The sequence below is a fragment of the Pieris brassicae genome, chromosome Z, assembly GCF_905147105.1.
Source record: "Pieris brassicae chromosome Z, ilPieBrab1.1, whole genome shotgun sequence".
NCBI lineage: Eukaryota > Metazoa > Arthropoda > Insecta > Lepidoptera > Pieridae > Pieris > Pieris brassicae.
The window spans coordinates 12148598-12169756 of NC_059680.1; the positions used below are offsets into that span (position 1 = coordinate 12148598).

Consider the following 21159-nt stretch of genomic DNA (forward strand, 5'->3'; position numbering starts at 1 on the left):
CAAATATTTACTTTGCTAGTTACCTACAGTCGTTTAAGTATTTATAATGTACTTAGACATACATGTTTTCTAGCTCTTATCAATAATAAACTTCTAATGTCTAGATTGACAGTCTCTAACCATTAGGTCGAGGCCTAAATTCTTGAAAAAACTTGGCGACTGCAGCGGAAGGCCGTGAATCTGAGTACATTTTGGAGATATCAGGGTATTGTTTGCGCGTCCCCAGCAAAAAGTAGCGGCTATGAGGATTGTGGAGTCGTAGTATGGCGGCAGTGAGGTGCGGGGGAGGCGTAGGCCACGTGCGGCGGTTGCCAAGCGACGCGGGCGGGGGCCGCGTTCCCACGCCTATACCCTCTCCACCTCACCTCAGTACCGCTCGGCAGTCGCGAGCCCGGAAAGTGCAAACTCCGAACCGACAGTCAGTTCTAGTGATTGCTCTCGGTAGGAGTTCTCGTGTCTTATCCATCTAGCCGCTCCCCGTACACGGTCGACGCGCGCTTTTTGCGATCCTTAACCAACGAGTGATCCTAACCAGCAAACATGGATGGCGAGGCATCCCAAAGAGATTCTGGAGAAGTGTCCCCTACTTATGAGGACAGGTAAGTCCTAAATTCCGATCGCGTATCCCCACGAAACGGAAAAATTACGTCATAGGGACGCTATCGCAGTGCAAGCGTAACGTTATCGTATCGCTTTGCCTTTAAAATGGGCCTAGTATACTTGGACGGAATTTTAAGTCGTTGTAAGCATAAATCCTGGAATATATTAGTTAGGTTGTGGAAGTATGCGGATAATAGTTTGTATAGGTGTCTAGAGGCGTCTGTGGGTTAGAAACGTTAGTTGTATAAATTGTTGATGAGTCACGTAAATTTCAGTAATAGGTACTCTTGATCCTATTTACACTGAAATAATCAATTAGGTAGTCTTGCTCGTTTTGTTCTTCGCTACGCTCGCGTTCATGCTTTTTAGTTGTACTGGTAGTTCAATAAATTTTCTTGTATATTTACGTCATGAAATACAAAATTTTAAGGCTCTGCGTTTTAAGTCCAAAATATAGAGGCGTGGTTGCATTGGCGAATGTGTGATTCTTATCTATCATACGATGGCACCCTATGTGGTTTACTTTTTTAAATTCAATTAGGTGTATCTATTAAATTTATGAAACAAATCATTTAACGTTGAAACGAAACTTTAAAAAAGTACGTTTAAATTAGCTTACATAAACAGTTTTTTTTATTAAGATTAGGATATTAGACGAAATGATTGTTGTATATACCTACTTCCATTCCATCACGTTTTTAAAATAAATAAACCCTCGCAATGACCCTACCAACATTTATGATTAGGTATATATATTATAATAACTACCTAATGCATAGCTAATTTGATAACGACGTTTCTATGGTTGGCCTTAATTTCTTATTCTCACGTAAACCAAAACATCGGTGATTTTAAAGAATGGCGTATAGATTCTTGCCTTCTTTACACTAATATTGACGTTAAATCAAAGCGAAATTGTCTTGTTATTTAGTCGATTTCTTGTGAATTGCAATCGGGTCAGTATATCTTTATGGTTTGCATCAGAAATTTAAAGTAACACTCGCACCAAAGTGAATACAATGCTTCTCAGTCTCTCAATACAGTAAATACACAAAGTAAAAAACTATTTTAATCTCAAGGCTGTTTTACCGGAATATTAGATAGATTATTAGATAGATCATAGATCCTAGATACTATTAGATTGAAATAAGCATATACTTAATTACTGATCTTTCTAAAATGCGTCAACTGACTTGTGAATTGTCCAATTGTATATTGGCTCTTAATTAATCTTCAACTAAAGTATGAAGGAGAGGGTATGAAAGTACCCTCTTTCATACCCTCTCCCTCGAGTATTCAGTGACAGGTGTTTCCTTAGTGCAATTGTTTACACATCAAAAACTATATACATTAAAACTAAATGGGTAAATGTAAAGTTAGAACTCCTTTTCTGACGTTTATATGTATTTTCTTCTACTTAATATAGTGCTTTATTATTATTGATACAACACTTCTTAAGAAAAAAAAGTCTTAGATTTTATTTAGTCTGGAAATAAGACTAAATAAAATCTAATCTCTAATTTGAGGTTATTTCCAAGCAAAACGAGGGTAATCTGAATGTAATTTTGTAACTATTAGCTGGGAGATGGAACTTGACAGGATCTAGAATTACTTAATATTTGCTCGCACCCATTTGCAGTCTGCAAATATCATTCAATTTAAGGGTCGTTGGCGATGTTACTAGGTAATTCAATTTGTCGGGTCATGTTGCATAGAAGAATATAGAAAGTGGTGTTAAGCGGTTAGCCGCATAAGTGTTATGTTGCACTTTTTATGTTTACTAAATTAAATCCACTAGAAATTGACTCCGAAAATAGATAAAGTTCTGTTGTTTTTTCGGAGAGATCTATTTAATACAAATATTGTATATAATAGTATCTTACGGTGATGATATAGATGAATCTTACGTTTGGTGTTTAATGCTAAAAGCGTGGTAGAACTACATGTGTTCATTTGCGACTCAGGAAGTAGTACTCTAGTAAACTGATTCGAAGTTGCTTTGTTGTTGATGTCTGACGGCTCGTGTTTAGTTTGTTTAGTCTAGAAATATCATTTTAACAATTTCCGATAATAATTAATTTCCTACATGATGCCTTAGCCTATATGTAGGTTTAGTCACTGGTGCGACGTAAACCGTATGTAAGGGTTATAATCTAATGAAGACAGCTAGTAATTCCAAATATTGGAATTTAATTTTATCGTCGTAAATACACTTAATTGTAGTAGTAACAATTCAACAAGTCCCTGGACAGAATTCCCAAGTAGCTGAACGTATATGTGTAATGAAAGGGGGTTACCAGGTGTCAATGTGGTATAGTAGTGTAGGAGCAAACGCGTGTCCATACAAGCCGGCCGTATACCTTTGTGCGACCTTTCTTCCGCCGCTTTCTCATGAGATGTGCACCCTTTATTTGTGATTTATTGCAGAGGCTTTGTGCATCTCCCTTTATGGAGCACGCGCTGCAGGTTAATATGTACGTGGCTGCGTAATTTGTTTTGAATTTCCTATATATTTAATACGTGAATATAAACGTATGTATTTCTACTATATCTGATCTTAGAACAAACTGTTTGTTTTCCCCTATTACAATAAACAGTTTTTCGTCTTTCAGTTGGTCCGTATTTCCGATAAATTTAATATTTAATTAAATCACAGCTCTGATTGCGAGCATAAAACGTACAATCTCTTGAAGACAGTTTGTTCTAGAATGCTTTGATTCCTTCTGACAACATTGGAGCATGTAAATTGAATTTGCCACAATAGTTCAGCATAACTTCCGACCTATTTACATAAAGATGGATAAGATGTTCGCTTTTGAAAACACGGTAAAGACGTGACGTCACAGCAGTTCCATTTCCTGGCAAACAATGGGGAGTGGTTGCGCAAAATTGTAATATTAAGCTTTCGATGTCGACTTAAGATCTCAATGTATATTATATTTACAGGGACATTGGTTTTTGATTGATTGCTGTAATTGTATTTAAATAGGTGATTAAACCTTCCTCGCCCGTCTCGTTTGGGTCTTGAACGTACTACTTAGTTGTTTGTTGTGCACAGCCAGTGGGCAAGGCTAGCTTTAGCTTTATCTTTAGCAGTATCTTTTGAAGTATCTTACATCTGATTAATATAAATGTTTACTTTGTCACAAACTAGAGTATAAATGTAAAATAAATGAATTTAATTTCGACTTGCTATAAAAACAATGGTTATTCTATAAGGCGTAGCTATCTGATCTGTAGATGTGATTAGTTACTAGGCATTACTTTTAATACATTTCAATTAGTCTCTGGTGTTAGTAGGTTTGTTTGGAAGCTGATGCTTCATTTAAGTTTTTGTTAAGTAGATTTTTTATAGACGTTCAAGAACTAAATTGTTCATCTGTTAGTTTTGTTCATCCTAATGTTAGTCTAATAACTGGACTGGTAGGCCATAGCCACGAGGCATTGGTATAGGTTAATGTTCATGAGGCATGAATAGTGTTGAGAGACCGTGGCGCCTGAAAATGTCAGGATCCACTGGGTCCCAAAGATAAGGATAAGCCAAAGCAAAACAGCTGTGTTTGTGATTGTACACGTGACTGTCAGTGCGCGCACGCATTGGAGTCAACGAACGCGGAGGAAATGATCGTCTAGACCGCGCCACTTGCCACAATTAGCCTGGAAGAATCGCGCCTGCGCCGTGCGTTAGCAAGCATTTTTGCAAGCGGATTTTGAATCGAATGCAAATGCTATTTCATATCACTCGTATATATATTATGTAGATGAAAATCGATGAAACCCATCAACTTTGCTCATTAAAATTTTATAATGTACTAGTCTTTTGATGAGCTTCAAATTTGTTCCTCGACACGCGATTATTGAACTTTTGGTTCGGGGTCGTTTTTATGTAAGAGTGATTGAATTTTTATGTAGGACACCAGTAACATGCTCAGTCCGTAACTAAAATGTTTTGTAATGATTTGATAGTGTCAATAGCAGCCAATTAATCATTTGATAATTTCTTTCGTTTTTTTATTGAACGGGGGGCTAACGGACAGATCGCTTAAGTGATACCGCCGCCCATGGACACTCAATGCCAGAGGGCACGCGAGTGCGTTGCCGCGTTCTTACACTACGCACCTATTAGTGACCGTAGATTTTTTGAAACCAGTTCAAGACTAGTGGTAGGCGAGTTTTGTATATGTGGGGCTAATTATTGCACACAATGTCGTACAAAAGTCGACAAGGTGGGCACTTGGGTGGGCAATTTCTGATGAGTGCCGACTAATGAGTCGAGCGCACATTGGTAACACGAGCCGGGTCGCATCTCGGCTCAAACTTATGATACACTAATAAATGTAATGTCGCCTTGACACTTACCTGTGTATACTGGGAGGAATTTAACACCACCTACCATTTTAAAATGCAGAATTAACTAACTTTTTAATAGTGTCTCGGTAATCTGTATAAAATATGGCTAAGTAAGCGGTATGAAGTAAAATATTCATTAATAATAAAATCTATAATGAGGATCATTGATTTAATATGTTAGTCACTCAAAGTGGGTCACTTGTCGGATCAAAGATGACCTAGCTAAATTGTCTTTGCCTGACTTATCCTGTTACTGTGCTGAAATGTAATTTCGACGGAGACTCGAAATGTGTATTTATGTAATTATGGAACTGGTGCGACGTTTTCTTGTCTCGTTACTTATAAAAAATCCCATTATATGAAAATGAAAACAAATAACATAAATTATTAGGGATGCAACGGGCTGCCTTGTCGCTAACAAGCGATCACTTCCAGGCAAGCCACGGTAAAGAACAAGAAATGCATAACCAAATCAACAAAAATAAAATTACTAGTAACACTTAAAAATATATATATATAATTAAAATATTAGTAAAATTAATTTCACGGTTCATGTATTACAATTTTTTAAAAAAGAATAAGAAAATACTTAATATGGTTAAAAGAGGTTATTATTGTGCAGTTTAATTTCGAATTTTTAAAGGTTGGCACAATAGAAATTAAAAAAAATAGTAATCGCTAATATATAAAATGTATTTTTTTTTTGTTAGTACAAGAGTTTTCTGATTCTTGATACTATGAATGATTTAATGCATATCGTTGCTACAAAGGTCACTACGAGCTTTTAAAAAAATGTCACTTTTTAAATGTCGTTGTGAATGGGCAAAGCAGCTTCTAAACAGCTGAAGCGTTTGTTTGCTTTTTGGTTGGACGCCCTAATATCTGGACCTACTGGTTTGAATTGAAAGATTCTTTTGTGTTGTCCGTTGATCGAGACTTTGTATAAAATTCTACGGAATTTGCGTGTGGTTGAGGGTTGCCGCGATGCACTGTTAATACTACATATAAAGTAAACAAATCGAACCAACGTTACAATTTGCTGGCCGCCTTGTCAATTATGACTAATTTATAGGCCTGTTCGAAACAAAACTGCCCTAGTCATCACATAAGTAGTACTATCGCTGTCCAACAGCTTATATTAAAAAGGCAGATTTAAATATAAAATAGTAAAAATAACATAAAACATAGTAAAACAATAATACTATATGTATTTAAATTTCGCTCCAATAATATGCTCCTTTTATGTCAAGTCTGTTTCTCGTTTGCCTTTGCTCTACTCTCAACTCTGTGAACATTACTATCCGATGTATTGTTTTCAAACTAAATGAAGTTATTTTCCATACATAAAACTAGGTACTTCTTTCCATTAAATCTTAACAATATACGTTATAAAGTTTATACATTTTTATTACCCATTATTATTTTTACTATGTAAGCTAAAAATTCTGTAAATACTGTCTATTTGTATGTTGTATGTTATACCTATATATGTTGTGAATATGTGTGTGCGTGTCTGTGTGACTATTTACTTAATATGTAGTTATGAATAGGCTTTTGTTAAAACCATCCATATGAGAAAATAAATAATTGTATTGGGTAATTTTTTTTAGTACCTTTACGCGCGATTAATATTTTTATTTATTTATTAAGCGATGTCGTCCAGGCACCAGGTATAGAAAAGATAAATAGAAATACGATGATTATTATGAGGAAAGGGAAGTGTATGAGGTACGTATCTAAGTTACAAAATTGTAATCTAAAACAATATTAGGGCAAATGTTAAGGTTCATGAAACACAATTAATGCTAGATTCGTTAGAATAATAAAATACATTCAAAAATTCAAAATGGCCGAATAAAAGATGGCATACAAGTGCAACTTTGACACGCGATCGAGTTGTAAATTGATTTGTATATTACATCTGTATGTATATAAAATTTGTGGGGGTGGAAACATTTCAAGCGCATTTAATTTTTCACAGAACGCCCACTTATAAGTATAGGAGTGAACGTCTATCTATAGAAAAGTTATTTTTAACTATTTGGAGCGAAAAAGATTGCCAGGGTGTAGTGTGTTTTTTGATAGTTGAAATCTGCGTGCAGTCCATCGCACCTATATCGGCATAAGGAAAGTGCTAAAAGTGGGTATTGTTCGACTAAGAAATTGAAACCCAATTTGTTTGGTATTACTACTACGGAAGTAAGTCTTTATTTTTTGTAAGGGATAATCTATTTTCTTAGATCATAGTGAATGCGGCATCAAACCCTGCAGGACCGCGTGCGGCCTAACGCTCTGCGTTTCTTGGGCAAAGAATCTTGGGAGCGTAAGCTTGGACTAACTATTTGTCTCATGGGTATTGTGATTCCGGAAATCCCTGTTTTGTTAAGGGAATCTCACTTTTTGCTGAACTAATGTAACCCTTAATCTCATATACCGCCATCTCGCGGGCCGCACGCGACCTAGCGAAGCGCACGACAGCTGATGTTATAATATATACCTATGACACACAAGTATTACGATAGTTTTGTTAAGTATATCAATATTGCAATATTATTTATTTTCTTTGTCATAAATGCGAAATTCATATTTCCTGAAATCCTATTCTCCCATTTCCATAAATACATTTTCCTATTATTGGCTTTTGTGAAAACAAATGCTGTCTATTGTTCAGCTCCATTACCTGGAACTTGATAAAAACTATCACAAAAGGTCGAAGATTCACTTACTCGTCCAGGTACCTTAATATTATAATAGTTGTACCTTGTTTGGCAATGTATTGTACGCTAATGTGTTTTAATTTTACGGCTCCTTCTGGTGGGTACTCGTAAAACTAGGACATTTTATGCAGATATATTGATAACACCAGCTACACCATACCAAGTTTTATACTTAACCCACTGTTACGTACATCATACATATTCATTCAAAACCGTTTACGATGACATAGTTTTGAGCAACATTACAGATTGACCAAAATCAAAGGTCCCGGCTGAATTCTAATTCTAATATTAGGTACTTAATAATCTGATCGGCTATTTCGACTATCGGTTTTTACGACCGAATAGGATAGTCCCTTCGATGTTGTTATAACAGATTTTGACTGTATATACATGTACTACGTAGTTACGTACCCAGTTTGGTTTGCCTAATTGTATAAGCGGTGACGTCACACACGAGCCTAGGACGGGGTGAAAGGTGATTGCACGTGGCTAGGTGTCCTAGAAACGGGTCGCGGGTGGGACACGCCCCTTGATTGGTCGAATGCAACCTGGCGCGCGCATTGCATCAATGCACTCCGCCCAAATCACCTCACCCCCGTGCGCTAAGCATCCGAGTTTAACGACGGCTTTAGACAGGCACAGGCTTCTAGATTTTTGAGCTCTGGTCGCGTAACGATTCGCTATCGAGTCTATCGGTGGTGGTTGAATACGTGAATTAATTATTGTCGTAGGGTGTGAAATTCGGTGTAGATTATATTCGTTGGGTGGTTCCTCAGTATATTGAATGGCTGATCGTTTGTTGAGGTGAGATATGTGTCAAAACGTAGCCTTTTAGATGTCTCATTAACATATGTGCATTTTGTTACTTTGTTCTGATGATTTAGCATGTGTAGAGTAGAGCTCTATGTTCCAGGTCGTTATATGTGCATCTAAGTGTACCCCCCCCCCCCCTTTTATTCTTATTATTATGAAAATTTACAATGGAATGGGGTTGTTCTGCATTTCATTGTTTGACACAATTCATCTGTATTAAAATAAATTAAATCGGATTTTACTAATACTATTAAGAACTACGGTATGCGTAGCTATTTCTAAAGTGGATATTATTAACCCCATATGTATGAAGCTAGTAATGCTCCGCCAACGGCCGCGCGTAACTAAATAACGCATTTGTCATTAAGGCCGGATGTCCTATTCGCCAACATCGCGGACCTCGCGTCCTTCAGATGCCCCACTAAACTAAAACATGTTTTCTGTTATAAAGAAATAAATTTGGACAAGATCTAAGTTGCGTTTAATGGATTTGCTTGTTGCATGTGTGAGCACGTGGCAACGGATAAGATGTTTTTATCGCTCGCATCCTTGCAGCCTTGATAGCCGGTCTTATTCAGTTGGGCGAAGCAGCTCTGAAGCGATTTTAATGGGGTTGTAACGGCGCTGTTATTATTACATCCGTAACGTCATTAGAATACTATTTGTAAAGCTCAATGCGCGGGAATCGAAAGGTTCACGCTTGTTTGCCCACCGCACAGCGATTTTTTTTATTATTGTTTAAACAAAAAGCGAACCCCCGGACCCTAGTGCATTTATCACAGATGGATGTACCTTTTTTGGCAGTGACAAGTTTGAGGCCGCGTTAAATTTTTACAGTGAGCGATTGAATTATGAGAATAAAAAAAACAATAGCTTCCTGAAATAAGTGTACTTGTTAGGCCTGCTTAATTAGGGTAAAATTGTATAGATACTTTAATAAGTGCCCATACTTATTATTTTCACATACAATAATATGGTTATTAAACTCGTAGCTCTTAGGTTGTAATAATTTAGATCTAGGCTTAACTAGAGATGGTTCTGGTTTACCATTGATATCTTTAAACGGAACCATTTTGTCCGAGTGGCGTACAAGAAACGGGTTCAGAAGATATTTCAGAAGGGCGTATTTGGACTGGGTTTATTTAACTTCTTCTGCTAAGTGTAATATTTGTTAATATGTGAAGTCGAATATCAATATACACAACAAAAAAAACTATTTTATAACGTTTAAATATGTAGACCAGGATATTGAACTGAAATTGCCTAGGTAAATACTTAGTCAGGATTGATACACACCATAATAGGTCAATAAAGTGAAGTTACCTACTATTAGTAAATCATATTTGGAATCAAACATGGGGTTTTCATGCATTTTCTTGGCCACGTCTGAATTAAATTAACGTTAGCTAATGAAAATCACTGTTGGGAATGCTCAAAAACAAAACAGCATAGCATGAAGGGTGCTTAACAAAACACCAAAGAGCACTAAGAGGCAGTTTTGCGGGCTCGCTCGCCTGTATCATAATCCTAACGAAAGGGCAAGTTCAAGGTCGAAATACGACTATCTCAGTTGCCTAATTTTGTATACTAGGTCCTTCGAGGTTTAGATACTCAGCTACTCTTGCATTGCAAGGTCAGGTTTCTAAGTTTGGCGTATATATTTTATGTAAATTTCTTATGTATTCGGGTAGAAGTTACTTATATTTTAAAAAACAATAGTACTAGTAGCAACAAAAGGGCCAACTTTGTTATTAACTTTTTTTCTTACAATCGAAGATAATTATAAAAACAAAAAATACGTTTTACTTTTAAATATGTATTTATTATCAAAAAATATGGAATGCGATTGAATTGAGATTATTTACAAATTAAAAACTTATCTTATCTTATACACAAAACATGAAAACACCGTACACAGTATACAGTAACAATAATATCTGGTTGTAATATGTACAAAGTATTGGATAAAAAGGCATTTATCGTGTCTATTTAAGTTTCACAAAATAATAGATGCAACTACTAAACGTGGATTGGTTGTTGAATATATTTGTTCATGTGTATTTTTTCATATACATGATCATTGATAGAATTATGCTCGACCTAAGATTGTTTTTACATTACATAATATTTAATGAAACAATGTTAGCAACACTACACTGCAGTATAGCAGTCGCAGCGCCCGCGACTCGAATCATTCATTCGCCAGCTTTCGCTCGGCGCGAACGGTGACCAGACCTAATTGAAAGACGGCCAACTGCCACCCAGACTAGAGCAACCAGCTAAAACAATAAAATATTTATGAGAATTTGGTGAGATCCACCTATTAGACCCGCCACATACATGTAAAGGACCTTTGAAGGGCGCACGGAAAAGCTTTCGATCTACGAGTACACGAGGTCGTTCTCGTTGGAAAACGGCGCGGGACACAAAGTGGGTGACGCCTGTACCGGACGAAGTAGGCGGTGTCGGGCGACCGCCCTCCACGGGCTCCGGACGATCACCGTGGAAGACAAGGGCGCGGGGCGCTGGCATACGGATTCAATATTATACTTCACGAAACTATGTAGGGATTGCTAAGTTATCGATAGAATTAAAAATATCGATATGCCAAAGTAGTGATATCGAGTATCGGACACGCTAGTGAAATTAATTAAAATGAGTTACTGTACCTGTCCGACGATGAAAATATTTGGCAATAACCACATACTGGTACATTACTTTATCTTAAAATCAGGGTCTTAATTATCTCCTATAATATTATTTTAATTGAGCCTTTATGTAACAAATTTTTAGTTACGAGAGAAAATTATGAACTATCGATTAAGTTGTCGACACGGGCACGTTACTAAGGCGCGCTTGTGCTCCCCGCGGGCCCCTCGTCAGACACGCCCAACGTGCGCATTCTCGACAAAATGTATACGAAATTGATGAAAGGAGAATCGTCGCAAGTTGGGTTGGCTTCGCTCGACTCGATTACGACGTTACGCACGGCACGTCACTCAGTCGGTTACAGCTCTCGATAGCTAGCGAACCGTACGCGCGGCGCACACGTGCCCGTATCTAAACCACGCCGCTCTCGGTGCCTTTGCCCGCTTCCCATTATTATGTAATACAAAAATAAACCACGACATTAAACGAGCACGTGTGCGCACCGGTCGTCGTACGTCCCCATCCAACAATCAAGCATTTCCGACTCGACATCAACACACCAATTTTCGTCTAAACCCACGTTTCGGACAAAGTGAACTGTTTATCCAGTATTCCCGTGTTTGTGGTTGTGAAATCAAATGAAATGTCCAACTCTTTGGAGCAACAGTTTGGCGAGCTCAGCCTTTCCCAGGATGAGCATGATCAAATGTACGATCAAGATGATCAGCAAGACAGGTGCGTTTTCCAGAAATTTAATATAGATTTTTTCGTATTTAATAATTTCATACTACCCAGTGTTGTCAGTTTGCCTGTACAGGCCCAGTTTTCGTTTATAAAATAGACTATCAGCAAAGACACCTACGACGCTCGACGCCTCGCCGCGCCGCGCCGTGACGCCGGCCGCATTTATGATGGCGGGCTAGGGTTGTCCTATAAAATTCATTGTGCGCATTATATACTATGCTGTCAGATTACGCTACAAAATTTTGTTGCATTTTATTCTTGAAATTTAATTATATTCACATAGTAATATATAATTATTTTTATAGCTGTGATCAAATTTAGCACGGAATACGAATCTGATGATGCCCAAACGCGATTATTGGCAACACAAATTAGTGTAAATGTAATTAGATTTCAAGAAGTGGAAAATTATTCTCTAACGATATTTTCAAATATAGTAGATTTGATGTATGGCAACCCTAGAAGGTTCGATTGATGGCTCCCCGATCTTGACGTCTATCTCGCTCTTTCCTTCGCTGCGTTTAGAAACGGACAGACTTCCATTGTACGAGACATCCGGCCCAAATCTTTAAAAAAATTTGCCGCCACCAAATTTACGAGAATGGATTGGTGTTCGGTAATGAAAGAATTTAGGATTTAAAAGCGAAAAGATCACATGGTCCCCTACAATTAGTAGGGCATTATTTTTACTATCCATGTCGATTAGGTAAGTAATAATTATATTACTTACCTTTACGAAGCAGATTACGAAGTTATTATAAAATATTGATGTTTACCTACATAGCGGAGTGTTACAGTTCAATAACCATTACAACAGGTTTATTTTTGTTATTTTGTCAAATTCGTTTTTATACATTTTTAAGCACAACTAAACAAGAAATTGTTTCTTAGCCATGATGCGCCTGACGTATTCCAACAATTAAATTTCTTATCTCTTCCATATTTAACTAAACTGTAACAAGCATGTTATCGCGGTTATCGTCAATTCAGCTATCACAGACCATAATTTTAAATTAATTATTCCGAGGAATTTTAAAATTATTTTAATAGCCTATCAAATTTATTTACAATTCCAAGTACTCTCATGTTAATGATTTCTCAAATATAAAGTTATGCTATCGTCATATACTACAGTTTAGAAAACAGTTTTTAGTTATACTCCGCGCAGAAGCGCACAATAACAAGCGAGTTTAAAAATCTCGACCGGCTAAACGGCATTCCGCATTATATAATGAGTAGGTAGGTAGCCTGCATTCTAAACTCCCTATCCCCTCGGATTCCCAGAATAGGGGAGGTTTTGTTACTCTTAATCCTTTCTTTATCTACCGAAAGTAGGTTTGTCATTCAATGAACTTTGTCTTAGCAGTTTGCTGTATGACGGGAATTCGAATTTGGACCGGTGGCTTAAACTGCTAATGCTGACCTTGAGTTAGCTTGACGACACCGGATCAGATCGAAATTGTGACATTATAGGATGACGTCTGCCTACTCATTCCATGATATATTCAAAATCATCTTCGACTTGGCTAGAAAATTTTAAACGTAATTAAAAGTGAGAAAGATTTATAGGTCAATATTTTTTTGCATTCACATAAGTACTTAAAACTTTTATTCTTCTATTATTCCAGATACTTTGGCTATATCTAATAATATATATTAAGGGAGGGAATGGTTGAGAGCCGGTCTGCGTTTGCTTAGGTGTGTGCGACGAGAATTAATGTCGTTGCGAAGTAGTTGCCTTTGTAAAAGTTATATCATGAAAATAAAACTGAATTAGCTCCTATTTTGTGCTTATGTAAGTTATTTACGTCTGTGACTAGTTAAAAGCGCGTCGCGGAGCTAGTCGGCCAAGTTCAATACCATACTAATCTCTGAATTGAAACCAAGTCAAGGTCATTAGATGACTCCCGAACACGAAAAATTTGCCGTAATCGCGAGGAATGGATAGCTTGCTTATAGGACGAAATAATAATAAAGTTGCCCTACTGGGGATGATTTAAATGGTGTGGGACAGTCTTACTACTACTACTACAGTTTATAAAGAGCTGATTTATTGACCATCCCGCCCCCTTTAATATTAACTTATTTTATTATCCCCCCTATAACAAATTTTCAACAAAAAAGATAGATACTAAATAGAATGAGCAACATTTATTACGAATTAATGCCCTTAATTAAAGTGGTAATAGAAAAATGCAACATTCCGTCGAGGCCAGTGACATTTTCCACGTTGTGGAAATTTGTACGCATTATTGGGTTCGTTATTATTAGAATTTAGCTTGATCACGGCCGCGTACACTTCCTTGCTTCAAGTAGCATGGGGTTGGCTATTTTTATTTTGGTCTGGCGCACTCCGTTCATAATTATCTTAATATTTCTTGCCAGAAAGTATTTATATATAACATTATAAAGTACTGTTACATATAAATAACTGTAGAAGTAGTATAAATAGGTCAGGTTACACTAGTATAATATGGCGTCACAAGAATTATTCGAAGAAAATCTGTTTAATTTCTGTCCATATAGCTTTGTAAGAATTGTCATGTTGAAGCATTTAAAAAGCGAAATAATATGGTATGCGTGATTTTAAATAGGTACTTCACAGATAATAGAGGCACTGTATAAGAAGATAACCTTGTTATCGAAAGTTAGCGTTTTTAATTATCACAATTAAGTACTTTGAACTGGGAATGATTCATTATAAAAATAACTGTTATATTGAACGATAGTACCTTCTAGAAAGGGTCAGCTAGTTATCTAAATGCAAAGATAACCAGATAGCAATAATATAAGCATACTATAGTTAGATCTTGTTCATAGTTAGTACTTGAAACCCTTCCCCGGATTTGCACTAGGAAAAATTATATACCTAAACTTTCCTCACTATTTTTTGTCGCGACGGATGACTTTATATACATTCGACGCTCGATAATTTTTGTATAGATCCCTTGAAGAATTCTCGATACATTGAATAAAATCAATGTTATTTGGTGGTCTGGGTAATTTGAAAATAAGGAATAGTATATTGCTCGCCAACATGCTATAATTTGATGCCCTTGTATGCAAGTCCGACCACCACGAGACTTTCGGGTTAAGTCTTAATTTTAGTTAATTAAACCTTTAATCTTATTCAATGTTTGTGAATTTTTGTACTTATACCGATTCCTGCCATCTTTGCATAGCTATTTTCTAACACCCGATTCCACATTGTAAAATGAACACGAAAAATTATGTGAAATGGCGCAAAATCGACAGAAGTTTTTTTAAAATATTATGGCAATCGTTTATGCCAGTTTCATGTAAATATTAAAAAGTTGAAAAAGTGTTTGTGTAATAGTATTTATGGCCAGACTAGTAAGATATGTTTTGTTTATGGTAGGTGTTTAATCAAATATTATTAAATTAATTTAATTGTGTATAATATACATATATATACATATAGATACGGGAGCGCCGCGCACCTGTCGACAGGTGGAAACGTCGCACGTGCGCGGCTCGCCAGATTGCACAAATGCACACTGCTTTTTATACCCCTCATACTCTTAAAACGTTTTAAATCGATCGTTTTTATCACGAGATATATCGCGAGCGGATGTTCCCTTTTTCCTGTCCAGCTTTCGACTTCGAATTACCCTGTTCGTCGCGCTGCTTCTGAAACTTAGACCAAGACATGCTATTGGAGTTATTATAGACAGTATACTAACTAGTTATCAACTTTATTCATGTACTTATGTCGCATACATATGCCACCCATTATATGCATCTATTCTTATGCATATTTGGTTTTTGCAATGGCGAAAACATTATTATGTTTTTATTTTCCGATGCAGGTGTGTTATGCAGCTTTCTTTGCAAATACCGACGCGTGTTATTTAGACACTTTGAAATGTAAAGGGATTTCAGATTCCACACATCAGAAGTTATAATAACTTACAATTGCCTATGAATACAATTGACTTTCAACGTTTTATGGTACCTGTAAAAAGGAACCTTAGTATAATTAGAATTAAGAATTTACATAACAAATAAAATTTTAGCTGCGTTCAGAAAATATTTAAAGAATATATAATATTTAATACTACTTTATTTGACAAACTAATACAGTAGTTTTTCAAATTTAAGCAACTCTTAAATATCACGGCGATCTGCCAGTTGAAGAGGGGTCATGGGGCTAAGATAATATTTTGATAGTATAACGTCTTGAAGGGTTCTGAGTGGATGCTTGCCAAATGTCGTTTGACCATGAAATCGTTTGCGTAATGTTAATATAACCACTTAGGTTAAAACAGGGTTACTAGAATATAATAAGTTACATGTTTTGTCAACTGCGAGTCCACCCCAAGTAGGGATGAACCCTAATTTCGAAATGTCATTTCTTTCTTATAGCAAACGAAATAAGTACATTGAGTTAAATGCGTGCTAATTTTTTTTTAAATATATCTATTACTTTCAAACGTACAAATAAATCATTCAAAAATAAAAATCCTTAGTCGATCTTTGTGGTGGCGTTATTTATTCTATTATGAGAAATTTCAAATACTAAGCTTTAGTTAACAATACAACCAACACAATGACAATGCAGTTAATTTTCTCGGGGGTTATTATTTTATTAATTAATCGATTATTAATATAAGATAAGAACTAAGCTCGAAAAACGAAATCGAATGCCCAATTTACAATTATGTAAAAACAAAAAATCTATTTACTTTAAATTGACTACTATTAAAACCTATGGTACAAGAGATAATATTAGGTAAGTCATACTTTTTGAAGAATATGTAGTTTTATCCTACCGTTTAGTTTCAGTTTTTTATTAATTATCCTATTGCAAGTATGTAACAATAATGCGCTCGAGTACAACTTGCAGGAACCCTGCCTCGCGACCCGCGACCGGTGACTTGTAACTCCCCTCCCTCCCCATCCCTCTCAACAGGCCGCAATCGCACGCCCACGGGTCAGTGTTGCCATTTTACAAATTTTTCCCTTAATTATAAAAATAAAGCGTTGGTGGTGGCAAAGATAATTACTTGATGGTCTCTTTCTTTTGGCTTCGCAATTTATAATTTTATTAGCTGATAGCTTACAATATATTTTCTAAAATTTATTGAATTTCTAAGAATTACGATACGTAAAGTTTCGATGTATGAATAATATTTCTTTGCTTAGTTTTGAAATTTTAGATAATATCTAGCAGAATTTTCCAGATAGTGTAGGAACTTCAAATTTGATATAGCGGTAACACTGCCGCCGGCTACGGGCGTCGGGCACGACGCAGTCAACCGGAGGCACTTGTGGTGATACGCCGCTCCTCGGTCATTGAAACCGATTCAAAATTACATTTAGTTGCGTGTGTGATAAGTCCTGTCTTCTAGTGTAATCAATTGCAATGGATAATATGGATAGAAGTAAATATCGCAGGTACGGCGTCGCAGTTTAGTAACAGTACCATAGGTGTTGGCCCTTCGGACGTATCGCAATTATATTTCTAGAATGCGTTAGAAAAGTTTTGTTGTATTTAATTGCACATAAGCACACGTGGTTGGTAAATAAAATGGCGGCGCCGGCGCCGCAGTTTTCCACATTAATTTACCATAGGTGTCTAGATAGACATCGAAAAGTTTCCAGTTATGTTTTATGAAAAGTCGCTAATAGAATTTATATTTTAAATAGTGACGAAAGGAAGTAACAATATGATGTAAAACATCTAAAACTCAATAAATGTGAAATAATGATTGTCTCTAAAAGGCGGCTCTTAATCCCCGCAATACTGAAGACAGGGATTTTGTTATTCATTAATTTTGATTTGTTGTCTTGGGCTAGGCTATAAAGGCTTTTTCTAGCTAATAAAGCACGAACATAGAAAGTTAAGCTAAAACAGAGCGTGGAAAGCACAGAAGCCTTTCCTTCTTATCCGCTAGATATATCCTAAGTCGCTGAAGTGGCAGCACTGCGGCGACGGCGCGGATTTTTATGCTTGATGAGTCATTGCGCCAGCCGCCAACCAACAAGTCTACTGATAAAATTTGTACACCATAAGTGTATACTTTAAATGTACTAGTGTTTGTTGAACAGCACACATAAGCTCTAATATACAAGTTACATGACTAACAACTATTTCCATCTAGAAATCTCAAAACTCCACCAAAAACGATATTATTTATCCTGTTTTTTTTAAAACTAGACGTGGAGTATTTCATTCCAATAAGTCATCTAACGTAAACCGCAATACGAGCTTGTTGGGCCACTGTAAGTATGTTCAGCTAGAGTTATATTAAAACGTTATGATTATGACAAGCTAAAGGCTGTTTGAGGCGAACGACGGTATAATGGTATTTTTTTATTATTAAGTTGCATGAATAGCTAATAACGTGCAATTTAGACCCAAATTCCTAGAAAACTTAATGAGCCTTCGTTAATTTAGATATTAATATTATTTTTGGTAATGTCAGTTTTGTTATGTAATTGGCTAACATTTGCCGGTACAGTCCCGATCTTCCTGAAGTTTACTATTACTACACGATTGTTATAAAAACGTTGACCGGTTTTTTTACTACTATAGTAAATATAATGTGAAAGTGATTCGTATTCACGCTCAGATCTAATCAGTATCGGTAAATTTCGGAATCTTAGTGGCTCAGGACGAGTATTAGTGGTTAATCCTTTTAACAATTCAATAGTTACCTATATAAAATACATTAATCAAATCATCGTAAAATTACACTTTTATTATAATTATAGTACCTATTATCTGTAACCGGATCTATATATAGTGAACGTTACACGCTAAAACACTGATACCTACCTATATGTAGTTAAAATCGTTCATTGCGAAAATTTAACAGCCACAAGTTGATTTTTGCGCTATTTTTCGAGTTGGGAACCGGTCGGATGGGGCTCGGTAATTGTAACTTTCCAAACGAAAGCCAAAAAGTTTGAAAACTGGTCGCGACTCGCGGCCGACAGCCAACCGCCATATTTGGTTTTATTTGTTTACTGAGACACGGCCTTAATGACTTGGGAAATTAAACTTTACTAAAAACTTGAGTTTGCGTTCTCGAAAACGCGACACAATCGCAAACCACGGACCGAATAGCCGTTTTTGACAATCAATCAATTAACAATACCTTGGGCATGTTAAAAAACATGCAAATGGTAAAAATAAGTTATGAAAATGTTGTTAACAATTAAATCTGTATCTAACATAAGCATTCTGGTATTTGCCTATAACATGCCTGCTGGAATTTAAGTTTTAAAAAATCCCGGAAGTGTTAAGATAAAATATCTTAATCTGTAAATTTTCTCGAGATATTTAAATTGGCACGCTCTGATTAATTTTGTTGTTCTGGTTTCAAATAACACGTTTAAAACAATAATAAAATCCTAATCGCTCAAATCGATGAAACCAAAGAAAAGTAAAATTCTTGATTTTTGTAGTTCTTTCTTCTTGTTTTTAGGTTATTATTCTCATTCGCCCGCAATGAATAATACAGATTTAATTAATATTAAAACATACATAAACAATGGTGTATGTATTATTTATTACATATTCGTTATTAATGAATAAGCAAATAAAAATAACTCTGTGAGAATTATCCTAGGTAAAAACGTAGGTACTCAAAGCATGGAACAACTGGGTAAAGTGCATTGAATAGTTGGGTGTAGTGTACCGCCCTTTGCGAGGCCCTCATTCGCATATTGCTACGCATACAAAGAGTATATGATACCAGTTATTGTATTATTTTGCTATATACATTTGAGTATAGTTATCTATATATAGCACCCTATTTAATAAATGTAATTTATCATATTCAATACATTGGATATATACATAAGTTAATATACTATTAGAATACGTAATAAAGCAGCTATCTTCTATGAAATTTAGCGATAATATTTTGTTGCCGGCCGGCTTGCCGATCATTCTTGTTGTCAAAATGTATAGTTGCGTGTCGCATATTGAAGATACTGGGTGCGGCGTCCGGCGAGCGATAATTGAATTAAGCGACGTATCATCTTGATAAACTTAACCGCATACGGCTTATCTCTTTGTAACTTATCGTAGACATAGTGAGCGAATGTAGGTAAACGAACTAAGTGGGGGTCATCACTACCTGGCGGGAGCGTAAATGCAAGCGGCCACTACGTACGACTTGTGAATGGCGCGAGGGGTGCGGGAAGGCGGCGGAGCGATGACGTCATGTCCGGCACCGCCATTTTGTGATTAGGGTCGCATATCGCTCACGACCGGCCGCTCGCCCCTTCCCCGCGCAACGCCGCGACCGAAGTACAAAGCGATATGCCACAAGTATTGCGCTTTTGCGTCTGTTGTTTAACTAGAATAAAATTGGTTCGGAGTACAATAGCGCCTAGCCTGGATTGATTAGAGGCTGTCCATCCTACACTGAGGAACTTCATTTTATTTTGTTTACTGTTACCAATGGGCCGTGTCGCTTGTCGCAGCCGATCCTCTAAAGTGCTGATCAGCGGGCTGCCACTGCACGTTCGCTTCGACAACATCGAGCCCCTATTACTTCAGTACGGCAACGTGCAGCATTGCGATAAGGCGAACGCGCGCGATGCCAACACCCAAGCGGTGTACATCACGTTCGAAACGCCTGAGCAGGCCCAGCAGTGAGTAAATGGCTTTTGAACCACTGCATGATGTGTGCTTCTTTTCGAAAGTGTTTTGTGGTGTTTTTTGCATGCTTAGGGTGTGGTTTTAATTCTTACAATCAGACAACGTACATCCATAATGCTTAAGGCGAATAGTAAAGGTGATATAGAAGATAGTAAAGCCTTGGTCTATGCTATGTTTGTTGTCGGATATTAAGAAAACTCCGCCTTCCCTGAAAATAATTTAAATAACAAAGAAAACATTATTCCTTGGTAATTCTGGCTCACTTCTTTCTATTTACACTTTTCTTTTGTATTTGTTTCGTTTTTAACTAAATTGTTGTTAAAATGGGGAAGTTAAACGTTATGTTGATTGCACTGTTTTGTCTGTCGTATTTCAACTGCTATAATATAGCATGCTGCTGCAAATATAGCATGGTTTTTTATTTTAGCTTGCAAGAGAGATCAACAACCAATAATTCAGTTTTTTTTTTACTAAAAATCTCACACCATCTAATACTTACACTATGGGGAGATGATATATTTAATGCACGGTTATAGAACCCCAACGATTTTATGATGGTCTACGACCAGTGCATTTACCATTCTTAAAAGCCTTACTTGCAGAGAACTAAGGCTTTTTTCTATTATATATTTATCTAAATAATTA

At 36.4% G+C, this 21159-nt stretch overlaps 1 protein-coding gene across 4 annotated transcripts in view; it reads left to right on the top strand.

Annotated features, from left to right (window-relative positions):
* Positions 1 to 412: 412 nt before the first annotated feature.
* The window catches only part of LOC123718738 (insulin-like growth factor 2 mRNA-binding protein 1), a 29229-nt gene continuing 8482 nt past the window's right edge, over positions 413 to 21159 (top strand). Inside the window, exons 1-2 of one of the 4 annotated variants that reach the window (XM_045675500.1) lie at positions 413 to 599; positions 20337 to 20507. In XM_045675500.1, the coding sequence (XP_045531456.1) occupies positions 541 to 599; positions 20337 to 20507 (230 nt within the window). In that variant the 5' untranslated portion in view covers positions 413 to 540. Of the gene's footprint in view, positions 600 to 11422; positions 11868 to 12496; positions 12583 to 17139; positions 17295 to 20336; positions 20508 to 21159 lie in introns of those variants that run through there. The other 3 variants (XM_045675499.1, XM_045675502.1, XM_045675501.1) reach the window with 3 other exon arrangements.